At 30.6% G+C, this 22,454-nt stretch overlaps 4 protein-coding genes across 4 annotated transcripts; 2 read left to right on the top strand and 2 right to left on the bottom strand.

The window, feature by feature from the left end:
- Positions 1-228: 228 nt before the first annotated feature.
- On the top strand, positions 229-4,009 carry LOC132933316 (zinc finger MYM-type protein 1-like). Its single transcript, XM_060999621.1, has 4 exons — positions 229-334; positions 469-570; positions 1,029-3,260; positions 3,879-4,009. Exons 1-4 carry the CDS (start codon positions 229-231, stop codon positions 4,007-4,009), a joined length of 2,571 nt encoding a protein of 856 aa, XP_060855604.1.
- A 1,107-nt stretch (positions 4,010-5,116) lies between these two features.
- On the top strand, positions 5,117-5,603 carry LOC132934400 (uncharacterized). The gene is made up of 3 exons (XM_061000709.1): positions 5,117-5,161; positions 5,261-5,347; positions 5,403-5,603. Exons 1-3 carry the CDS (start codon positions 5,117-5,119, stop codon positions 5,601-5,603), a joined length of 333 nt encoding a protein of 110 aa, XP_060856692.1.
- A 1,845-nt stretch (positions 5,604-7,448) lies between these two features.
- LOC132933318 (zinc finger MYM-type protein 1-like) lies at positions 7,449-9,002 on the bottom strand. The gene has a single exon (XM_060999622.1). The coding sequence runs from the start codon at positions 9,000-9,002 to the stop codon at positions 7,449-7,451; it is 1,554 nt and encodes a 517-aa protein (XP_060855605.1).
- A 9,305-nt stretch (positions 9,003-18,307) lies between these two features.
- LOC132935842 (uncharacterized) lies at positions 18,308-19,055 on the bottom strand (the record flags this gene model as incomplete). Its single annotated transcript, XM_061002471.1, has 1 exon — positions 18,308-19,055. A coding segment is annotated over exon 1 (732 nt), but the record flags the coding sequence as incomplete, so codon positions are not given.
- Positions 19,056-22,454: the final 3,399 nt, after the last annotated feature.

Raw genomic sequence — 22,454 nt, forward strand, 5'->3', positions numbered from 1 at the left:
ATGTCCAGCAGTGTTGCGCAACTGTATGCAGTATGCCTATTGCCTACTTTTATAGTTTTATACTGTTTTGGACTTGGTACGTTTTATTTTATTCATATTAAATTATAATATCCTAATGAGATATTTTTTTTTTGCAATTTGATTTGTATTGACACTTGAATGTTGAATGCTGACCGTCTAACTGTGTGTTGTGCCGTTGTGTGAACTGTGAATACATTTATTAATGCAATGAAACGTATAAACGATTATTTTACTAGTAATGCTAGCGCCACAAATGCTAAAAAAAATTGTACTCAATTTGATGCTGTTGAAAATATAAATTCCGCCCCTTCTGGTAAGTACCTATTACTATTTATAATTACAAATTATTTTCTTGTATATTTCAATATTTTATACCATAAAATATAAACTACAGCAATTTTTATTTTACAAATAATTAATTTATATATGTATTTTATATTTTATCAGGTAGCTGTAATTTTGAACTTACAACAGTTACGACTGAGAAAGTCTTCAGCAAAGAACCATTATTCTCAACAGATTCTTATGAATTACAACTTCAAGATGCTGGTAAATATGATAAAAAATATTTTTTAAATATATTTATAATCATAGTGAATTGATGAAATATCTTTACTTACTTTATAATATTATATTTTAATAAAAATACTACATATTTTATATTTATTATAATATGTAAAGTATTATTCTGGATTGCATATAATAATAATATTTTTTGTACCTTTGATTATTAATTACCTTTAAACACTAACCAGTACCTACCCCTGTTTATGCCTACTAAGAAGAATGATTGTAATAAATCATTAACTTATGTAAAAATATGTATAGATTTATTTTAAAATATTAGATAAGCATACTATGCAGTCCAATATTAACATAATATATAAACTAATTATGTTATTTATTTAAAATTTAATGTTGTATAACTGTCTAAATAGGTAGGTATATATAAATTATATTATATAATTTTGTTTTAATTATTTAAAAGTTTGTTTTTTATTTTCCAGACTGTGTGACCAAAAAAACAAGGGAAAACGATTCCAGTGTCGATGATCATGATAATTATAGTGATATTACATCAAATCTGGATTATACTAATACAAGTAGTGATGATATTGATGACTGTGAATCTGAAGATGCAATTTATGAAGCTAGTGATATTACATCTGTTCCTACGAGCAGCCAATCAGTCAAAACTGTTAAACAAGTTCCTGGACCAAATGATATTTCTCAAACTCTAGATGATGGACCAAAACAGCCAAGATTGGTATGTTACCCTAAAACCAAATTTGGTAAAAGAATGAGACATTTCTCATCAAAATGGTTTGATAGTTATAATTGGCTTGAGTATAGTATAATAGATAATTCTGATTTTTGTTTTCCATGTCGTTTTTTTGCCAAAAACAAAGACAAACCCATTTTCATAAGTGTAGGTTTCAAAAATTGGAAAAATGCATTAGATCAAAATTCTGGTTTAAGGAAACACAATAATAGTGAAGAACACATGATTTCAAACACTATGTGGATATCCTACTTAGACATGGAAAAATTAGGTAATTTGTCTGTGGCATCATTGATAGATGAAGGCCATAAGAAACTAGTTTTAGAAAATCAAAATTATGTCAAGATGATTGGGAGAACTTTGTTGTATACTGCTATACAAGGCATAGCACAGAGGGGTGACAATGAAGAAGAAAGTTGTGCTAACCGTGGTAACTTCATTGAACTTTTAAATTTAATTGGTGATATTAGTGATGAATTTAAAAGTAAAAGTAAAACATTACCAAATAATGCTAAATATACAAGCCCTCAAATCCAAAATGAAATGTTTTCAATTTTCAATAAAATGATCCGTAACAAAATTATTGATGAATTACAAAAGTGTCAGTATTTTTCTATAATTGTGGATGAAACAAAAGATATTACTAAAGTGGAACAGTTATCAGTTATATTAAGATATTACTTAGATGGTATAATATATGAACGTTTCATGGGGTTTAGAGCTGCACAATCATTAACTGCTAGTTCTCTCTTTCAATACATTAAAGAAATACTTTCTGTTCATAATGTTGATATACTGAAATGCGTTGCTCAAACCTATGATGGTGCCAGTGTCATGAGTGGAAAGAATAATGGGGTACAAGCATTATTCCGTCAAGAAGTATCTCAGGCTATATATGTACACTGTTACAATCATAGGCTTAATCTGGTAATTTCTGATGTTTGCAAAAATATTCCAACTGTGAAAATGTTTTTTGATATTGTAGAAAATTTATATGTCTTTGTATCTGGTTCTGCTATACATTCAAAGTTTATGGAAATTCAAACAATTATGAAGTACAGACCTGCTGTTGAACTTAAAAAGATATGTTTGACAAGATGGACAGCGCAAGTCTTTGCTTGCTTAGCATTAAAAAAAGGTCTTAGTCCACTGCTAGTTTTATTAAATAAATTGATATTTGAGAAAGGTGACCGTGCGGCTGAGTCAAAGGGCTTACTACATTTAATAGATTTTGACTTTGTATTTAATTTAATTATGTTTTGTGATATTCTTCAAACACTAAAAACAACAAGTGATTATTTGCAAAATGTAAAAGCTGAAATGGCTGAATCTTTAGTACTTATTTCATCAATTATAACTACTTTTAAAACCATGAGAACTGATGAAACCGAGAACAATAATTCCAATTTTAATAAAATGTACATAGAGGCTATAAATATTTGTAAAGAAAATAACATATCGATACCAAGTGAACATAGTAAAAAAAAAAGAACAAAAAAAGTCCCCGAAAAATTTAAACAGTACATATTTACTGAGAATAGTTCTTTAGAAACTAATCGAGTTTCATCAAAAAATGGTTTAAGACAACATGTATACATACCTGCCTTGGATTATATAATAAAAGAACTAGAAGCACGATTTACAGATAATTATTGTGTGTTGTCATCAATATCTTACTTACATCCCCAAAATGAAAAGTTTTTAAGTTATGAACATTTGAAACCTTTAGCTGTTCATTATAATCTTGATTTAGAAAATCTAAGGGCAGAACTACAAATTTTACCAACAACTATCAAAAAATATCAAATTCAAAATATTAATGTTAAAGTAAACAACCTAGTGAATTTAATTGAACTACTTGAGAAGTATAAGTTAGCTTTCATTGAAACATATAAGCTAGCTACTATTGTAATTACTGTTCCAGTATCAAGTGCAGCTTGCGAAAGAACTTTTTCATGTCTGAGACGACTTAAAAATTATATGCGAAATCGAATGACAAATGAACGTTTAAATAATTTGGCTTCAATAAGCATAGAAAAAAAAATTTCTAAAAATTTAGATTTAGATATTTTTGTACAATTGTTTTCAGAAAATCATAAAAACAGAAAAATAATATTATATTAAATTGTTTTATATAGTTACTTACTATTTATTATTTTATATGTACCTATATAAGTACTTAAGTATTACCTACTACTAATACTGTATTATTAATATTTTCTCCTTGTTTGAGTACTTGTTTTTTTAAAATAAAATTAAAATTGTTAAAATAAAAATCAATTATTACTTATATTATTTTTGATTAGTGTTTAGATATGAATTAATTTTTGTTAATAGAAGTTTGAAAATCTAATCAGTTTATATTCTAAATATGTACTTATTTAGATTTATTCTTCATAGCATGATAAATGTATCCCACAACTAAAGATGTACATAATTTGGTTATTTTTTTAATCAGGCACTATATATTTTTATTACAAAAATACAGTATTACACTGTAGTCTGTAATAAAACTTGTTGAGAAAACATTTTTTTTAACCAACTACCAATCAAAGGTATATTAAAAATTAATAAGATTCTTTATACAACATACCGTCTATTGATGATCGTCTAGTGATGAGTGTGAAAGGGAAGCCCCCTTCAAGTATTCCATTGGAAAAAATTATGGAAAATGATAAAAGGGCCAACCACTATTGGCCCCCCTAGTAGAAATATTCTGGCTACGTGCCTGAATAAGATATCACTTATGTATGAACTGTTGATCGAAGTAGATTGTCGGTGTAATTGATTATTGGAAACACTTGAATTACATAATCCTCTTCGGGTTCAGCATATAAATTACGATTGTCACAGACAGTGGTGTATTTTCGACATGCCAAACACCTTCGTCTTTGGCAATACATTTGTATCCTTGAACATAACATGGTACGCTTTGAAACTTAAATTTACAAGATTTGACTCAAAATACGCCTGATTTATATAATTGGCACATTCAAATGAGCAAAATATATCGATAATATTATTATCAAATGAATATCGAACTTCCCTCACGACAAAAGCTGAATGCAACTGCCGAAAATATTCATAAACTTCACGTTCGCTGTGAGTAAATGGATATTTTGCAATATGTTGTATTGTGATCGGCGGTATATGACTAATTACATTATTGAGGTTGTCGTCAGGTATCATCTCTGCTAAAAATTAATAAAATGATTATATTTTAAAAATTAAAATTTTATAATTAATTAACTTACAATGAAATATTCTGCTCGCTGCATGCGACGTTCTTGCTTACCAGCTTGTTGAGTATTATTATTATTTATCTAATGAACCCCCTATTTATAAGTAACATGGAAAAGCAGATTATAAACTGTATGCCAAAAATCGTTTGATATATCCATCACTTATTCACACTGCACTATTTTTACTATAATCATTGACTACGAAATAGTAAAAATAAAAATGCGGGTCAAATTTCAATTATAATCATTGATGTACAAAATACTAAAAATAAAAATAGGGCAGTGCGTATAAGTGATGGATTCATCAAACGATTTTTAGGCAATACCGCATATGGTAAGCAAATAAAATATACAATTTTATACTGGTATGTTGTCAATGTCAAATATCTTTTAATAAATTTGTTGATCGTTAAAAACAATGCGTATATCAGTTTTTATTTATAACCAACACCGTGTGTGACAGACATTGACATGACTATTACTATATATCAAAGGTATTAGTTTATATAAAATAAAGAGACCGAATGTGAATTCATCAGTTAATTTTAAACAATACGAGTGCATAGTAATAATGTCCGACATGAGTGTACAAAATTCAGCCGATGAAGAAATCAATGTAAGTACATTATTATAATAATTATAATATATTATTAATATACTTTAATTTAACACCATTTATTAACAATAAGTTTAAAACATGAGTATATAAATTTAGGAACTTTATAATCATCGGAAAAATGGGCAAATGCAGAATTCTAAAAAACCTGAAACCGCAATAAAACCTAAACCAAAAAAACAGAAAGTAAAATTTTGTTTATTTTAATAATAATATATTTATCAATTAATATTGATTTTAGTTTCAGTCACATTTATTAAAACTGGAACAAGAATATAATGGTTTGACAACTATGGTCAATAAAAACTGCATACGCGTAAAAAAATCAGATGGTGGAAATTTTTGTATCAAAATACCCGAGATGAAAACAGCAAGTGATTATTTGGTTATTCAAAAATACAAAACTTCGGACATGGAAAAAGTAGAGTCAAAAGACAGGTAACTATTATTATTTTGTATAAACAGAATATATTAAGATTTACACTAGGTATCATTAAAATGAATAAAAAAAAAAATAATTAAGTACAATATTTGTAAATTATTTGAGAAACATATAATGCCATTTCCATAGTACTATTTTATAAACTAAATAGACACGATACTTACAACCAAACAATTTTGTGAATATAGGTATAATGATGTTTCGTCGTTGATATTAATAATATTCACACAGTATGTAAAATATTTAACTGCTCAACTATTGTGTCATCTAGTTTATTTGATAAAATATTTATGATAATATGGAAATATACTCATTTATAATATACAATCATTATTTTTTTAAATAGATGGAAAACCTCAACGTTCAACGCAAAAACTATGCTGAACGAAAAAGATAAAGCTGACAATACAATAATAACAGCATTTAATAATTTGCAAGATTTATTAATGGATAAATTTATGTGTAACAACAACAAAAAAATTGAATCTTATAAATAATAACTATATGTTTATATTATTATAGTTTCACTAAATGGAACCCCGCCACTAATATTTGTGCATTTTTTATTTATTACCAAACGGTTAAAATATTTGTGTTCAATTTTATTTTAGAAAGCTTACAATTAATTCAGTAATTTATACAATATGATTATATTATGGAAAAATATTTTGGTTTATTTTGCCCAGTTAACATTTAAGATTATTTATAATATATAATATATTAATTATATTATTATCATTTATTATTAAATAAAGGTATGCATTTGACAAAATGTAATACATATAAATAATGTTTATTATGAAGGTATAATCTAATTATTATATAGTAAGCTTGCCGTATATCATGATTATTTTGGTTTTATTGGTTGGTTATATCAGGCTTTAGTATAATGTCTGCAAACGTTCCGTGATGGATTTGTTGTAATTCAAGTAAAAATGACCTCTCTTCATCCTTCAAGTCATCCATTTTGAAATTATAATCTTTAATATATGTACTGATAAAATCATTTCTAATACAATCAGGTGATAAATATAAAATATTATACTTGATAATTATACATGCATTATTGACAACAGTTTGATACATCACTAATTTATTTGATAACTCTATGATATTTGCATTTATACATGATTCCAATAATTTCAATCGATTTAAATTATCACTGGATAATGTGATTCTGTTTTTCAATTTTCCACTCGTGGTAGTGAAAAAGAAAAATTTAGATCCGACAGGGAAACCCAAACTGCGAGTGTGCGTAGATTTCAGAAAACTTAACGAAGTAACCGAGAATGAAGTTTATGGCCTCCCAAACTTACTAGAGATATTAGAATCCCTAGGATCATCCAAATACTTCAGTACTTTGGATTTGGCGGCAGGTTATCATCAGCTGCATATAGACCCTGCCGATACACATAAAACAGCTTTCTCTACAAAATCCGGTCACTACGAATTTTTACGCATGCCTTTCGGACTGAGCTCAGCTCCAGCCACTTTTACGCGCGCAATGAAATCTGTACTCATGGGACTTGAACAGGCCCGGTGCAAAGATAAATGACGCCCCAGGCAAAAATGCCAAATGGCGCCTTTTTCATACGACATACATAATATCATAATAGTCAGAAAAAAATGTTGTTCATGGACAGAAATACGGAAAAATGATATATTATTATGCTTAACTTTTAACATATTATTATGACAAAATATAATGTAATAGGTATAATAATTAATAGGCACATATAATTGATATAAATACAAATACTAATAATACAAAAATAAATAATACAGAAATGGTTGTAAATTAATAATAATAGAGATGCACAATGAAACATGACATAAATAAATTAGTTATTTAAATTTCTTATCGATCCACACTTTTCTTGATTTTCTCTCCGCAAAACTTTGTATAATTGTAGAAAAATCGATTTCCGCAGCTATTTCGTTTTCTATGGATAACACCGATAATGAGACCAAACGTTCATTAGCCATAGTAGATCGTAAGTATGTTTTTATGAGTTTTAATTTGGAGAAACTCCGCTCACCACTAGCTACTGTCACTGGTAACGTCAATAATAATCTTAATGAAATCCAAAGATTTGGAAATATGTCTTGGAGTTCAAAGTCAAAAATGTATTGAAGAATATTAAGAGGTGAACTTATGTCCAAATAAGAAATTAATAATTGCTTAATGTTCAGAATCTCTGTGCATAATTCGACACCATCAATATCAGAGTCAGACCCATCTTTGAGGTGATTGTGTAGATCCATACAATGTTTTAATAATTCACTTTCATTTACGGGTGCATTTTTTAAATCGTACAAAAAATTCCATAAATCAACATGGATCTTTAAAAGTTCAAAACGATCTGTCAATGATGTAGTAACAACGTCCATTAATGTGTAAAAAAATTCATGTTTAAATTTTTCTACTGCAGTTCTATGATCAGCATCATCTGAACACTCATAATCAAAGTGTTTTTTTTTTATACGCTTCCGAACTACTTTTATTTCAGGATCCACCCCTAATTCATCTGCTATTGCTTTTGCTTTGATTAAAATCTGATCAAATTGATCTCTATAGTTCTTCATAAACTCTAAAGCACTTTTTAACATATTAGAACCATTTATTAAGTCCATTGCTTTTGCTTGCATACTTTTACTGACTAGATTTACTTGAAAAAGAATATCGTACCAAACAACTAATGATATTAGGAATTTAAAATCTGTAAGTTGATCAGCAAGCGAAACAGCTTCATGGCGCGTTCCAGCATCTATGTTTTCAACTTCAGATAGTTTAATAAGCGCGTTGTAAATTTGCTCAGTTTGAAAACGAACAACTTTTACACTGTTGATTCTACTTTCCCATCTTGTGTCACTTAGAGGTTTCACAGTCAACCCTGTTATATTGTCAGTTAAAATTTTCCATCGATTTACCGATGATGAAAACAAAACATAAATTCTTTGGAGTACGCCGAAAACTGTAATTGAATTTATAGAACAAGATGCAGCATCTGATACAACTAAATTTAAAGAATGGCAATTGCATGGAACAAAGGTGGCACGAGGATTCATTGATAAAACTCTCGCTTGAACTCCTTTTTTTTTACCTTTCATGTTAGCACCATTATCATATCCCTGCCCCCGACAATCTTGAAAAGGAATATTCTTCTCTGCAAGAGTTTTTAGAAGAAGGTCTGTTAAACTCAAACCTGTAGAGCTTTCTACCGTTTTAAACCCAATGAAATGTTCTTTAACTTCAATTTTTCTTTTTATATTAACAAATCTTAGTGTAAAGGATAGTTGTTCTTGATGACTTACGTCTGGTGTACAGTCGAGGATTACAGAATAATATTTTGCTGCACGTAATCTATCTATTATTGTTTCTAGAACTTTATTGGCCATGAGATTAATTAATTAATTTTGAATAGAATGACTACAATAATGTACGGTTTTTTCACGAGAAAGTGTTTTGAGTAATAATTCTTTAGTTACGTCGTTATATTTACCCAAAAGCTCAACTAAACTTAAAAAATTGTCATTACTGTGAGTATAAAATGTATCTGAACTTCCTCGAAACGCTAGATTGTTCTTAGATAAAAATAAAGTTATTGATAACAAACGGTCTAAAACTTTTACCCAATAATCAGTTTCCATGTTCGTGATTCGCTGGTGTTCTGCATCTATTGTTTTATTTAGTTTTAACCGTTTTTCTATTTCTATCCATGTACCATAAGCCTTAAAATGATTAGGCGCTTTTTCGTGCATAGTAAGTGCAGCACATACGTTATGCCAATCAGAAAACCCACCAATTGCCAAATTTGACTTTGGAACTCTATCAAATAATTTACAACAGAAACAAAATATTTTTCCTGTTGATTTTGAGTAAATTAACCAACGCCTAACTAATTTTTCTCCATTAGAAAGATGTCGATAAAAATGAATCTTAGAAAAATGTCTTTTTTCGTGATCTAATTGAATACTTGGGAATTCTGTAAATATTTCTGGACCAGTTACTACTATATAGTCAATTTGTTTTGATGTTAAAAATGAGGGCCAAGTAGCAGGGTCAGAGGTAATACTTGGTTCAGACGTTAAAGTAGGTAATAAGAATGTAATATTTTGTTCTGAACTTGTAGAAGGCAACAATTCTTCTGAATAATAGCTATTATCTTTTTTTGGCTCAGACGGTTCAGTGTTAGTAACCAATTCAGTATTTTGAAATTCAATAGAAATATCCATATTTTTTAAATATTCAATTTTATCTTGTTCAGAATTTGTAATAGGTAATGAGGATGTAATATTTTGTTCTGAACTTGTAGAAGGCAACAATTCTTCTGAATAATAGCTATTATTTTTTTTTTGTTCAGACGATTCAGTATCAGTAACAAATTCAGTATTTTGAAATTCAATAGAAATATCCATATTTTGTAAATGCTCAATTTTATCTTGTTCAGAATTTGTATTAGGTAATGAGGAGGTAATATTTTGTTCTGAACTTGTAGAAGGTAACAATTCTTCATGTTTTTGTAAAAACTTAGATAAAGCATTAGCACCTTTTTTAAATTCTATTCCCTCTTAATCTTTTTTTTTAAGTTTTCTGCTCCAGATAATTTCTTTTTCGGTGCCATTCTTAACTAGAGAATTTCCTGAATTAATTGTAACAATTTGTATAATATTAATAATATTATTAATTAATTATAATTAAAAATAATATTATTAAAAATATAGTATTCCAACATATGCAGCAGCGAACGTGTTAATGAATAATAATATATATTTTAATTTATTAATTAAAATATAAATATACCTATATTATTTACTTTCTTATGCCTGTTGAAGTTTCTTACTAGCTACAACTTACCTAATAACTAGTGAATTTGAATCGTCAACTGAATGTTTTGGCGTACGCGTACTCGTTTCAAAGAGCAAAAACAAAATTACAATAAAGTATCGTCACGGGCCCGTATAGTACCTTCGTCAATCAGTAATATAATAATACGTAATACCACTAATACTACTAATAAAATTAGCGTGTATTCGTGTATACAAATTACAAAGAATAAGTTGATAAGTGGCGGACGAAGCGACATGGTCACGAGTCACGACCAGACACGACGGCTCGACGCGATAACACGATAACAAATATTCAGGAATTTTTTTTATTTATAGAACAACATATACGATAAACATTCTACGCGACTACGCTAAACCATAGTTTAAATATACTCATATTATTTTAATATATGGCTAAACGCTAAACGGAATAACCATAATAATAAGTAATAACTATCAATATTTCGGTAGGTACAAAGTTATAGGTATTTTATATTAAAAAAAAAAATATATATTACTGACAAAAATGTGCAAAATTGTAAAAGCAATTTCGGCGCCCCCTGAAAATGGCGCCCTAGGCGACCGCCTGAGTCGCCTTATCCTCGCGCCGGCCCTGGACTTGGAGAAATGTGCACTGCATACCTAGATGATATTGTAGTACACGGATCTAGTCTAATGGACCACCAGAAAAAATTAGAACAAGTATTCAATAGGCTGCGCGTACACAAACTAAAATTACAACCTAATAAATGTTCTTTCTTACGGAAAGAAGTATTGTATTTAGGGCACGTAATAAACGAAACCGGAGTTTCCCCGGACCCGAACAAATTGAAATGCATTCGGGAATATCCTAAACCGAAAAATGCAAAGAATATTAAGTCATTTTTAGGACTACTAAATTACTATAGACGTTTCGTCGATAATTTTGCAAAAATAGCAAAGCCATTAATTTATTTACTTAAAAAAGACGTACCATTCGTTTGGACCGATAATTGCGAACATAGTTTTGAAGAACTCAAAAAAGCTTTAATGAACCCACCGTTACTAGTCTATCCCGACTGGGAAGCGGGAAAATTCAATTTAATGACAGACACAAGTCAGTATGCAATAGGAGCCGTTTTATCTCAGGGGGAAGTCCCTAAAGACCAACCTATCGCGTACTCCAGTAGAACATTAAATAAAGCAGAGTGTAACTATAGCGTTATTCAAAAGGAATTATTAGCCATCGTCTGGGCCGTGAAATATTTCAGACCATATTTATACGGTCGTCATTTCAACATTATAACCGACCATCGACCTTTAACATATTTATTCGGCATTAAAGACGCGTCATCGCAGTTAATGCGCTGGCGATTACAACTGGCCGATTACGATTATGACATTACGTACCGGGCCGGTCCCGAGCACTCGAACGCCGACTGTTTATCACGAATTCGAATGATACAAACCGGTCCGGCCAACGCAATTAACGGGTTCAATGAATTCAAAGCCGCGGAAAGCAAACCCATCTTCAATTCAAAAATTATCGAAATCAACAATGATATAATCAGGGCCGTAGAGACAGAGAACGTTATAATACTAGTTTCGGAAGACAAAATCATAACTAACCCGGCAGTGCGTGAAGTAATAACATTGACGTAGGTCAAATACAGTTTTCCGATGAAAACAAGTTTTATACTATCCAAAGAGACCCGAATTTATTAATAATTTATGGCTTTAAGCCTACGTATACAACACCACTCGAAGCCGAGGTCATTTACCAAGCCATAAACAATTTAAAAACCTTTTGCATAACAAATAAAATTAACTCGTTTTCTACAAATAAATTAGACGGGCCTACCTCACTCACCAGTTACTTACGTATTCGAACAATGTTTCGGCATATTTTTAAAGCAACCGACATTGTAGTAAAAATTTACACGGGTCAGCAATTAACCGAAGACGAAAAGAAATTAATAATTTACGAGCACCATAACTCACCGTTAGGGGGACATGCAGGTGTATCGCGCACGGTAAAAAGATTAAAACTTAATTATAATTGGTGCCACATGAAAAAAGACGTCAAGCATTATATTAAACATTGCGAATTATGTCAGAAAAACAAATCACATGTTAAAACCAAACAACCTATGTTAATTACTAGCACCATAGTAAAACCTTTCGAAAGAGTCTGCCTAGATATAGTAGGACCTTTACCAAAAACATTAGCAGGGAACATGTATATACTCACCTTGCAAGACGAATTAAGTCGTTTTTCACTAGCCATAGCGTTATCCGCCACGGACGCGCAAACGGTAGCACAAGCTTTCGTAGAATGTTTCGTGTGTATATACGGTATCCCCGAATCAATTTTGACGGATTGCGGAACAAATTTTCTATCCGACGTATTCAAAAGCATGTGCAAACTTTTAGACATAAAGAAATCGAAAACTACGCCTTGGCATCCACAAGGAAATGCTTTTCTAGAACGTTCGCACAAAACATTAAAAACCTATTTACGGAGTTTTGTTGACAAAGACAGTAATTGGGATAAACTATTATGCTTCGCAACTTTCTGTTATAACACCACAGTTCATACCTCGACTAATTTTACACCCTATGAACTAGTATTCGGAAGAAAACCGAACATTCCTTCCGCGTTTAACAAAAATCCCGAACCACAGTATAATTATGATAACTATGTTTTCGACCTTAAACACCTTATGCAGGAAGCACACAAAATAGCGAGGGATAACCTAATCAAGAAAAAAGAATCTAATAAAACTTACTATGACCGAACTTTAAATGTCGTCAATTTACACGTAGGAGATAAAGTACTCATTAGAGAGCACAATAAGAAAAATGCGCTTAGCTTAAATTGGCAAGGACCTTTTGAGGTACTATTAGTACACGATAACGAAAATATTACAATCCAAAAAGGAAATCGCGAGTATCGTATACATAAAAATAACGTAAAACGTTATTACGACGATAACGACAGCGAATAAAAAAATTAGTACAATTTCATTTATTTTCAACTTGTCTACTTACTTATAATTTCATTTCCTACCAAATTCTTTTCTTATTATTTTAGGGACAAAAGACGAAATTTCATGACTTCATTTCGTACAACATTAAAATCACAACAACACGACCACACCGTGTTATATCCCGACGAACTTCCGCGATGCGTGATAATACATATAGACACAGCAAATAGGAACTTACTTCAACCTTATACGCCGGTGGAGCTGTTGGAACTCACGCGTGCGATTAATAATTTTTCTCATGACCTAACAAAAACGCTGAGACCTCTACGAAAACCACTTTGCTTATATTTAAGAGAATTTTTAGAGACAACAGAAGACCCAACGGATATACTTGACTATATGCGACTCTATTAACACGTATTCTATTAACATTTCGATTTTGATTTTCTATAACCACAATAACCATTTTTTCTTTCTAAATTACTCGCACACGCAGGCGCGGATCTATGGGAGGGGGGGGGGGGTCATGGGGGTCATGACCCATCCCAAAAAATCAAAATTAAGTCCTTTATTTTTATTTAAAAATTAAAATATCCAGAAATTGTGTTTTTAATGTTTCACAGATTTTTTTTTCAAAAAAAAAAAATATATAAAATATAATATATAGAACATATTTTATTTATTTATTATATTATATAGGTACCTACAGGCTACAGCCTGCATTTAAACTAAATCACCACTTGTTCATAAAATCATGATTTCCAATAAACATATATTTTCTAAGAATATTAATAGTGTTTATAAACTGATTGACGATTGACGATAATTAATAAGAAATCGGCGGAAAGAATATGTTCGTCGTTCGACGGAAATATTATTTTCAACCCGTATAATAATATAAGGTACACTTACACTTACCTACAGTCTACACGCGTACGTCTATATATTATATAGGTACTTGGAATGGCGACGCAGCCACCGCTAATCACTAATTTGCGTTCTAATAATTTGTTACAAAATTGAAAATACCATATACAACGTTAAATGTTTGACTGCTTATTGAATCATTTTATTTTGCTGTGAACGTCTGGGACACGTGCATCAGTCGTCGAGTACGAAAAAAAACTATGGTGAGTATATAATTATAATTATTGTAATAATCGATGCAATTCCTATTCGAATGAAGTTTCAATCGAGCATTTTATTATTCAAATGATTATAATGTATAAGCTAATAGTTTATATTAGGAGTCTACAACCTTTTTATGCAGTGGCCCTATTATTTTCTATAAATCTTGAGGGACACATCCGTAGTAAAAACATGTATTTTGTATAAAAATTAAGTTTATATAATTTATAACATACTGACATATAATTGAATTTTAAATTCCAAATTATTTATTTTTCATTATTAAAATAAAGTACGAACTACAGCGGAGCGATCGTTCTCCACTCTCAGGCACCTTAAGACGTGGCTTCGTTCAAACATGGGAGAGGAACGCCTCACTGGTCTCGCTTTACTCAATATTCACAAGAATATAGCAGTAAATGTTGATGACATTATAACCAGATTTGGAAAAACAAAACAAAGGAGACTAAACTTTGTCATTTAATTAATCAAAACAACAATTATCAATAAAGTTCTTATTTTATTATGTCTTAACTGTGTATTAAGTTTTTGTCTTTTCGTAAATATGACCCCCCCTCAATTTTAGTTCTAGATCCGCGCCTGCGCACACGCACGTACTATTTTATACACCCAAGTCTAATAACTCCAAAAGAGTTACATCAAAGACATTAAAGTATCATTACCTGGGGGCACTGATTTACCCACGGACTTAGACATACAAAACATTTATGAATTAGTAAAGCTCTCAGACCTTACTATATTTTATGCAAATGACAACTTAGTGTTTATAATTTCTTTACCGTTAATTTATCAAAATAATTTTATCTTATATAATTTAATACCTGTGCCAGTGTGCACCGAAAACGATTGTGTTTATACAAAACCTAGTAATAAGTATTTAGCTATAAGTAAAAATAACGAGCACTACGCCATGTATGATGAATTTTACTATACCCATTGTAAGCACGCTAGAGACTTCCTTTTATGTCCTGAAGGTAATCCTTTACATCCACGTACGAGTAGACCAATATGTGAAGTACAACTTCTACAAGAACCAATGAAAGTTCCAACAAGCTGCGAGATCATGCACGTTCAAATCGGAACCTCCATCTTCCATAAAAAACGATTCAAGAACGAATGGATATACGTTACTAACTACGACGTAGTATTTATTACATGTGACGAAGACAAAGAAACAACTTGAAAAACAACGCAAGGTCGACTACAAGATCGACGAACTAAAAAATACACAACAACTAAATGATTACGTACTTTACGTAATTACGAGTATTATTTTTATGGCAGTTGTAATAGTATACTTATCAAAATGTAAAAAATTACAATTCTACAAAAAAACGAACACGGACGACATCGACCAAAATGAAGAAAACCAAAGCTTAGCAGTAGTATATATTTGTATGTTCACAGCCAGCTTTTCCACGGTAAAAATTTTTTTTCAAGGGGGAATGTCTCCCTTGGAGCACTCAGATTTACCGTGTAACACAAAACAGAGATTTTCTACCAAATTTTGTCTTCGTGTAGCAAATTTTTTAGCAAATCTTAAAACTAAAATAATTATTTCAAGTAAAGAACACAAATTATTAAATAATAGTTTTTATTGTTAAAAATTAATTCTTAATTATATTTACACAAGTTTCCTTACTTCTCTAGTAAAAGGTACATATTCTACAATACGATCATGAATTAATAAACAGTATGCAGTTACACCTGCAAGCGATTCTGAAGCTTCAATTTCCAATTGAACATCCACTGCCGAGGCAGTAGCTGAATCGTTCTGTTTCGAAGTATCGATGACTATAATTGGAGCGTTTGTCAGAAAAGTAGAAGGACTCAATATCGGGTTACGAATACTTTTTTCATAGTACGATTCTTGAAACGATGTATACATATTATATAATAAAGTGAAATTATTTTTAGTAAAATCTAAATTCAAATTATTGTATGGATAAGCTATCGAGTTCAGAAATACTTTAACGTTTGTTAAATTACAATGGTCAAATATACTACAATCTTTCGATAACATATTTTTGCGTCCTTTTTGCAATCCAATTATGATAAATCGTGGTTTTTCTAATTTTGAAGCAGTTTTCAAATTCCATACAACTTTTTTAGCGGTTCCGAGTTCAGGATATTCAAAAGTCTCAAAAGATCTAAAAGGAATAAACAAACTTTTTTCTTTTTCTATAAGTTTCAATAATTTTAACCTTTCTTCATCGTCAACAGTTATATGTGGAACCATCCAGGCTATTTTATTTAAAACGACTTTACCTTCAGAAGCAGTTACACCAGTTTTTAAACTTAAAGCATTTAAATCGCTATGACTTCGAGTTAATATTAATTCCAATCTAGAATTCACTAATATTCTTTTATAGTCTTCAAACAAACCTAACCAATATTTCAATGGAATGCAAGCACTAAATTCGCCTTTATCATTTTCTGATTGCGTTGCGTTTTTAAAATTCCAGCCAGCATTTTCATAGCAATTGTAGTTGTCTGGCGTACCGGATAAGTAACCTTTCAACGAGCTAGTGATTCCAAGAACACGCGTGCTATCTACTTCTATCCCATTGATTTCCAACCGTATTTGCTCAAAAAGGTAAGAGTAACCGTTATTAGTTAGTTTCACTTTGGTAGCATCAGTAATTATTCCTTCCAAAAAAATAAAGCTTTCGTGTAGATATGGATAGACATCCGTTTGCTGGATCGATATACGTATTTCATCATTATTATTAAATGATGTTGTATACGGTGCGTATGAATGATATTCAATTTTTGTAATTTTAGAATCCGTTTCGTACTGTGAAGTTATATCCAAAATATCACTTTCAGGCATTCTGCTTTAATTGATAACCCAAAGCTTGTAAAATTTTTTTATTCTTCACCGTCAATTTTTTTATTTGATTTGATGTTGCTGGTAGCACTTTAGTCTTATGACTAGTTGTACTGATCCGAAGTAGTGGGTTTATATTGAATTTTAAACCCATCTCAAGATCCGTAACGTTTAATATGTAACACAATTGTCAATGCCTCACCAAAATTATCAATCGGATTATGATCTTGATCAACTAACTGAACGGTTATCGAATCAATATTTGTTTTATTCAATTTGTAATATATTAAATTTGGTGGTGACTGAATTACTTTCAACCCTGTCCTTTCACTTGGGAAAAACTCATAAATCGAATGACTCTGAAGATGGTTGTTGAATGATCCTTGAGCTATATTACACATTACTTTTATAGAATTAATTGTGTTTAAATTTACAGCTTTTTCCGATCGAAGAATTTCATTGTGTGGCTTATATACTCGTTTTTCAAAACCGAATACAGGTGCTATACTATACGGATGCTCAAAGTGTAGTATCCCATTACATTTTATATACGATCTGAAATCGTTAGGATCAACTGTAATGTCGAATGTTAAATTGGTTAAGTTTTTACTATTATAGTCATCTATTTGCTTCTTAACTCGTTGCTTAATATCTTCAATTTCATAACAACCCTCTTCCAATGTAATAAAACATATCATAGGATCATTATTGTTTTCATTCTCAGCTACTTGTATAGAAAATTTATTATTATTATCATTAATATTTGGAAACGAATTAAATGACTGTAAACATAACAAAGCTATTTCTGAGTCCTCGTAAAGGTTTATAGACGGAAAATAATTTACAGATAATATGGTAGCATTCCCAGTTAAACTTAAAGTAACTGACTCATACATTACAAAATCTAAGATATAAATTTTATGATGAGATCCGTGACGTTTAATATGCAGAACAACTGTTAACGTTTCGTTAAAATTGTCAATTGGATTATTGTTTTGGTCAACTAACTGAACAGTAATTGAATTAATATCTGTTTTGTTTAATCTGTAATATATAAGGTTTACCGGAGATTGAACAACCTTTGTTCCTCTTCTCCCACTTGGGAAAAACTCATATATCGAATGGCTTTGAAGTTGGTTGTTGAATGACCCATGTGCTATATTACACATTACTTTTATAGAATTAATTGTGTTTAAATTTGCAGCTTTATCCGATCGATGTTCTTCATGAAACGGTCCACAAACTTTCTTTCTATACCCAAAAACAGGTGCTATACTATACGGATGCTCAAAGTTTAGTATTCCATTACATTTTATATACGTTCTAAAATCGACAGGATCAATACGTACACTGAATGTCAGCTTTGTTCCGTAGACTTTATTAACTTGAGATAACTCTTCTACCATATATTTGTTAATATCTTCTATGTCACGGCATTCGACTGGTACAAAAAATTGAATTTTTGCTATTCTATCTGGAGGAATTGATTTTATTCTCAGCCGGTTATTAGTTGGATTTATAATATTTGGAAATGAATTGCACGTTTGCAAAGATAACAAAGCTATTTCTGAATCCTCGTAAACGTTTAGAGATGGAAAATAATTTACCGACAATACAGTTGAATTTCCAGTTAGATTTAATGTAATAGATTCATGCATTGCAAGAATTCAAGACATAAATGACCACAGTTAAATGTATTGAAGTCTTGATAGTTGGAATAGTTGTATACTATTTTGAACTGTCTGAAATAATGTTGTAATTCAATTGGTGGTGGTAAATCACCAAAGCTATCAAAATATACAACTTTGTCCTTATTTTTATAAAACGCTACCCAATGGCTTCCGTCGCCTGAAGATGTATCCAAGTTTAATATACCACATTCAATCGTATGTGGTTTTTTAGGTAAGTTATCACGTGAAAAGACACCACGGAAATGATTGATTTTCAACTTTCCGATGTATTTTATAATATCTTGAGACGAAAGCGGTCTATCAGGTAGCGTGATCATCAGTTTTTTTTCCTTAACCTATTCTTGTTTGATTTCAAACCACTGCCTTTTTTTCTTTTTGAATTTTGAACCGCATTATACACACTAGCACCTCCAGACATCAAACTACCAAGTGCTGACAATCCTGCAAATATAGGTATTAAGGGAATTGCACCTCCTGATTGTCTCGGTACTAAAATCAACCTTTTACCACCATTCTTTTTTTTTGAGATTCTTTTTTTTTTCGCTGCTAGTATACAATTTGTTTTTATAGCACGTTTCCGTTTGCAACCCATACCTATTTTTCTTTTAGCTTTCATTGCGTTTGTTACTGCGTACGCAACTAATTTCTCTTTTCTAGGTGTATCTTTTGCTTTAAATCTCTCCCAAGCACGATTTTCTAGCACTTTATCAGCTTTATGTCTATCGTCTAAATTTTTACTCGTTGCATACACAATATCGTGATCACGACAAGCAGCATCCAATGGGTTTATTCCTTTATCACCACGATCTAGTCTCTTTTTTAATTTTGTACCAGGGCCGCAATACTGATAGCCTGAAACATGGGCTTCGAACGGGAGACTATTTATAAGAGAGTTTACTAATCCTTTTCCAGTCTTGTCTGACTTATACTTGCGAGTTGAACACGCCATCTATAACTGGCTATAAATTTAAAAAATCTAGAGTATTTATATGAAAATAATATGAATTTGATTGAGCAGAAAGATAAATTAGATGTTATAAATGTAGATGTTCAGGTAATAAAAAAACCATCAAGACATGGTTCGTTATTACCCGATACTATACGTGCTATACTAGTTGGCCCCAGTGGTTCAGGAAAAACAAATATAATGTATAATCTGATCACACATGCAAACGGGTTAAGATTTGAAAATATTTATTTATACTCAAAAACCTCTAATCAGGAAAAATATGTTTTATTGAAAAAAATAATAGATGATATAAAGGGTGCTAATTTTTTCATATTTACAAGCGCTGATAAGGTTATAAAACCAAACTTAACCAAAAAAAATTCCATCATCATTTTTGACGATGTGATATGTGGTCCACAGTCCGTAATTAGAGAATACTTTAGTATGGGTAGACATTCGGGTGCTAGCTCTGTATTTTATTTAGCACAGACATATTCTAAAATAACCAAACAGCTAGTAAGAGATAACGCAAACTTCTTAATAATACTGAAACAAGATGATACAAATTTACGACATATATTCAACGATCATTCATCTACAGATATGGATTTCTCAGAATTTCGCAAAATTTCTCATTTATGTTGGAATCATAGTGATTATGGGTTTATGGTCATCGATAAAACTCGGGAAATGAATGAAGGAAGGTATAGATGTGGTTTTCATACGTTCATTAAAATAAGATAATTTTATATGCTTATACTCATATATAAATATACCGTCACAAAGTAATTATCTGCATAGTGTTATCGGTAGTCACACGATACAGGTATATTACATTTATTATTTACAATGAACAAAGAAAAAGTCTTGTTGGAAAATTTAATAACATCAAAAAAAAATATTAAACGAAAAATAATGGAAATGAAACGCGGTGTTATAGATTCTGAAAACTATTTCCGTGAAGCATTTAAGCCAATAATTGAACCATTGAGTACACATACAAAACAAAATGAAATATGGAACACACAGTCAACTGAGCTAGAAAATAAATCAGAAACCTCATGTACTAGTGAAGATGATGATGATAACGAATTAAATTCACCATTTGAAATTTTTTTAAATAACCGTCCTAAATCAACACGTTATGATAAATCCTATGGTTTGCATTATGATAAAGATAGTGATTCGTATAAAATAGGAAAACACTCTGCAACTTTTAGTCACGGTAAATTATTGCTGCTTAATAAATATTATAAATTTACACCAGGACTATGGTCTTTATTATGTGAGAAGGAACCAAAAAAAACAACTATAGAAGATATAGAATCTTATTACAATATTTTGAAAACTTCTGGAGTCCATTTAAAAGCAGATGGAAAACCTAGAACCTCGAGGTACCATAAATGGATGACTGTTGTAAAACCGTTGTATGATCGAATGAAAATGGAGGAAAAACAGTTTAACGAAGAGATAGCTAAAATTAATGAGAATACAACTCCTCGAATTAGCTTAAAATCATTTAACAATACTTTACCTTCTACTCCTTTTGGGTTATTTAACGCTAAACGTAGAAAAATAACACAAGAAATTGAACCATTTGATTTTAATCAATCAGCAAGCAGTTTTTCACCTGCAGATCACATGTCTACAGATATGATTAATTTTACTTCATCACCTGATCCTAAGACAGGCAGAGGTTTATATAAAGATGTATTACCTCAAACACAATTAGTTTATTATGACAATCCGAATGAGCTAGTAACTAGATTAAATCTTCTGACATCATCACAAAGTGTTGGTAATACTGGTGTCAATAATGAAATTATATCTATTTTAGAAGAACTGCGTGAGAGAAATATTATAGTATAATGTCAACCTTAGAGAGTATAGCTAATGAGCTACATCGACCAGCGAGAAAAATATTTCCTAGACGTAGTGTGGTAACACGGTTTATTGACGACTTCTGGCAAGCTGATTTAATGGATATGCAATCTCATTCTAAAAAAAATTATGGTTTTAAATTCATATTAATTGTTATAGACACATATAGCAAATATGTATTTGTGGAACCGCTGAAAAATAAATCAGGTAAAGAATGTACAAAAGGAATGTTTAATATATTGAAAAAAGCTAAACCAAAATTTTTACAGACAGATAATGGTACAGAATTTTACAATGTCCAATTCCAAGATTTAATGAAAAAATATAAAATTAAACATTACAGTTCATACAGTGTTATCAAATGTTCAATCGCGGAACGTGTGATTCGAACTCTTAAAAATAATATATATAGACATTTTACTGCAACAGGCACATGGAATTGGCACAATACAATATCAAAAATTATACATAACTATAATAACACAAAACACAGAACAATCAAATGTACACCTAGTGAAGCTCGAATGGGTACAAACAGAATTAAATTTAACA

This window comes from Metopolophium dirhodum, chromosome 1 (assembly GCF_019925205.1).
Source record: "Metopolophium dirhodum isolate CAU chromosome 1, ASM1992520v1, whole genome shotgun sequence".
Taxonomy (NCBI): domain Eukaryota; kingdom Metazoa; phylum Arthropoda; class Insecta; order Hemiptera; family Aphididae; genus Metopolophium; species Metopolophium dirhodum.

Excerpts from the sequence above, each read along its gene's own strand:
- LOC132933316 (XM_060999621.1), top strand. The coding sequence starts at position 229 with ATGAAACGTATAAACGATTATTTTACTAGTAATGCTAGCGCCACAAAT. Across the intron at positions 335-468 it reads TATAAATTCCGCCCCTTCTG|GTAGCTGTAATTTTGAACTT; the intron begins GTAAGTACCTAT and ends ATATTTTATCAG. Across the intron at positions 3,261-3,878 it reads TTGCGAAAGAACTTTTTCAT|ATTCTTTATACAACATACCG; the intron begins GTCTGAGACGAC and ends AAAATTAATAAG.
- LOC132934400 (XM_061000709.1), top strand. The coding sequence starts at position 5,117 with ATGTCCGACATGAGTGTACAAAATTCAGCCGATGAAGAAATCAAT. Across the intron at positions 5,162-5,260 it reads CAGCCGATGAAGAAATCAAT|GAACTTTATAATCATCGGAA; the intron begins GTAAGTACATTA and ends ATATAAATTTAG. Across the intron at positions 5,348-5,402 it reads CTAAACCAAAAAAACAGAAA|TTTCAGTCACATTTATTAAA; the intron begins GTAAAATTTTGT and ends TATTGATTTTAG.
- LOC132933318 (XM_060999622.1), bottom strand. The coding sequence starts at position 9,002 with ATGGCCAATAAAGTTCTAGAAACAATAATAGATAGATTACGTGCAGCA.